The 2,863-nt window shown below is 49.2% G+C and overlaps 1 protein-coding gene across 1 annotated transcript; it reads right to left on the reverse strand.

Annotated features, from left to right (window-relative positions):
• Nucleotides 1-215: 215 nt before the first annotated feature.
• Nucleotides 216-2,633, reverse strand: TIMM17A (translocase of inner mitochondrial membrane 17 homolog A (yeast); the record flags this gene model as incomplete). The annotated part of the gene is made up of 4 exons (XM_009872312.1): nucleotides 216-289; nucleotides 1,074-1,184; nucleotides 1,618-1,746; nucleotides 2,570-2,633. Coding segments are annotated over 4 exons (378 nt in total), but the record flags the coding sequence as incomplete, so codon positions are not given.
• Between the last annotated feature and the right edge of the window lie 230 nt (nucleotides 2,634-2,863).

The following is a 2,863-nucleotide window of genomic DNA, read 5'->3' on the forward strand; positions in this document are numbered from 1 at the left end:
GCATGTATTAACATTACAGCAACGAAAAATCGATGGCGAATAAATAAGATTTGTCGTCTTCTACGAGTTCTCCTGCGCAGCTTGACGCTGAGGAAAGTGCTGAAAGTCCTCTCGGCGTGGTTTGGGGAAGAGACGTACCGCCGGCGTGGCACCAGACCGCAGCGGGGTTGGAAATCACAGCCAGGGGACAGCACGAAGGAGGAGAACGGGGATCATCACTGGTATTGTCTGTAGTCGCCGCCAAAGGGAGCGGGCTGCAGCTGCGAGGGGTCATCTGCAAACTGCGGGGCTGCGGTCGAGGCGAGGAAAAGAGAAAAAGAAAGGCAAACACTAAATATCAAATGATGGGAAGTTCTTCCTACAAGCAACAGGAAAGACATTTGCAGCATTTTTCATATAAATCCTCCCCTAAAATTACTGAAGCCAGTAACAAGACTTTGCATTCGGGGGTTTGTTGGGTTTTTTTTTTCCACTCGGGGAAGTTCAAGAGCTTTTTTAGCTCCTTTGCTAAAGGAGACACGAATCAGAGCAGCGAGAGGGCAACATTTTCAGTCATGAGCTGGAAACCTTTGCCTCGTCGCCCTGCAGCGGAGCTGGGCCACTCTGTAAAGGTTCGCTCACATTAACTCCCCCGACAAGGAAGGAAACAAGTGGAATGGAACAAATCTGAGGAGCCAGCTTCCCGGCTCCTCGTTACTGTAAATTGCAACAGACATACAATACGCGTTCTCTAACACAGATTAATTTTAAAATGTCTCTGTATCAAGGAGATTTTTTCTAATTTAGATCGAAAAAGAACATCAGCGATCAAAGCCGAGGGAGGAAGCGTCTCAGGAATCACCCGTTTGCTCCTAATCCTTTCGGCATCAGTGGTTCCATCTCCATTCCTCCCCAAACGAGGTGAGACAACACAGACAGGAATTATTTCGAGCCTTCAGCCCAGCGGGAAGGAGCTGACGCTACTCGTGCCACTTTCTGGACACGGGTGGAGGAAATTTACCCCGCGCTGAGCCCCACGACTGGACGGGGCACCCGCGGGAAGATCGTGCTAGGAGGGGTCCGACAGCTTTTACCGTTTGGAAACTGGGTGGAGGCAAATCTCGTGAGCAGAATGCCAGCCCCTTCGATCAGAGCCAGGAGAATCCCTCCCATCGCCGCAGATCCCACCATAGCAACCGGCCCGTCTGGCAAGTAAAAAAGCACAGAACAAGACTTTAGACTTCTCGGGCGCGTTCCTTTGCCTGTCACAGCTCCTTTTCTTCAGTTGTAACCTCTCCTCTAAGCAGACTCGAGGCAGTGATTTTGCAGCCGTTAAGCCTCATGAGCACAACCAATAAAAGGACCATTCCTGGGCCATTCCCCGCCTCTTCCTCAAGGAAACAAAGGACCACCGGGAACATGTGAGAACATAATTATTACTTTCATAAGCACGGAATACATTTTTCTGATTGTTTTTCACACATTTACAGAATGTAAGGGGTTGGAAGGGACCTCAAAAGATCCAACCCCCCTGCCAGAGCAGGATCACTCTGACAGTAAATTCTAGTTTGGGCATCATAAATCAGGACATCTAGAAAAAAGAAGTTTTTTCGGTTAATCTCGGTCTCAGCTTCTTACTTCTCGCAGCTAAAATGGCTCCGGTCAGGGCTCCGCTTGTGATCGAGTTCCACGGATCTTCCTTCCCTCTCATCCTGACCATACTGCAGTCGATCATGGAGAAGAGACCTCCCCAGACAGCAAAGCTACCTGTTAAAAAAAAAAGAAATAAAAACCAGGTTAGGGAGAGCTGTGCGGTCGTGAGATGGCACGGTACGAGCTTGCCCACTTCTAGACGTGGAGGAGGTTCAAACTCCCCGGTTAAAATCGATACAGAGGAAAAATTCCAGCTTGCCAGGTGACACACATATCCCCCACGTGCACCTTTCCTAGAGAATCATCTCACTAGTTCGTGTTTGAGGACAGGAAGCCTGTCAAGCAGCGATTAGAATGGAACTTCCTTCACAACAAAGCCAGCTCAGCTCAGGGAATATTCAGATTTTTCATTTTTTTTAACCATATATCCTCGCAGACACTAATACAGGGTAATTCCCCCCTTTACCCTAACCCTTCTCCCACCACCTCAGCAGCTCCGTGGGGGTCAGACACAAAGAGACCGTGACCGGTGAGCCGCAGTTTTGTGATTTATTTGGGTTTTTAAGACTTTCACGTGCAAAATTCGCTTCGCAGAACCGACTGAAATGTACGGAGCTGACCCCAGGGGCACAGCTTGAAATCCCCCCCAAGACCCACCCGTCTGCTTCATTGTTTCTCCCCGTTTGATCATTTCTTTTAATGAGTCCGTTCTGTTTATTTGTCCCAGGCATATCTGCACAGATCAAATTGTTAAGCCTGGCTCGTTTCCTCTGTGCCTGAACTGATCATAAATGAGTCAGAAGCCTCTTTACTCATAGCTTTGGACTAAAAAACCCTGCTGAAAACACCGGCAGCCCCCAGCTTGGGGGGTCACCGTGCTCCTGTCACATTCCCAAACTCGGTTGCCCACCGATGGCGACAACGCGGAATTCGTTACCTCCCAGCTGCGGAGCTCTCGTTTTAATCGCTGTCAAACTCCCCCGCAGCCGGTGGTTTACGCCCTGCGACAAAAGAGAAAGTTAAAATACGAGTGAAAAGTCAGTCTGGCTGTACACAGCAAAAACCTGCCACAGGCCCGACGTATTTCTAAGTTCCCTCGAGAGCCGTGATCAGGAGCTGACGGAAACCACGTCCCTTAGTGCTCACCAGCCCTTGATAACAGAAAGGAAATACAGCCATCAGGCATGAAACAATTTACAGTCACAGAATCGCAGAATGTTGGGGTTGGAAG

The sequence above is a fragment of the Apaloderma vittatum genome, unplaced genomic scaffold, assembly GCF_000703405.1.
Source record: "Apaloderma vittatum isolate BGI_N311 unplaced genomic scaffold, ASM70340v1 scaffold35036, whole genome shotgun sequence".
In the NCBI taxonomy this organism is placed as follows: Eukaryota; Metazoa; Chordata; class Aves; order Trogoniformes; family Trogonidae; genus Apaloderma; species Apaloderma vittatum.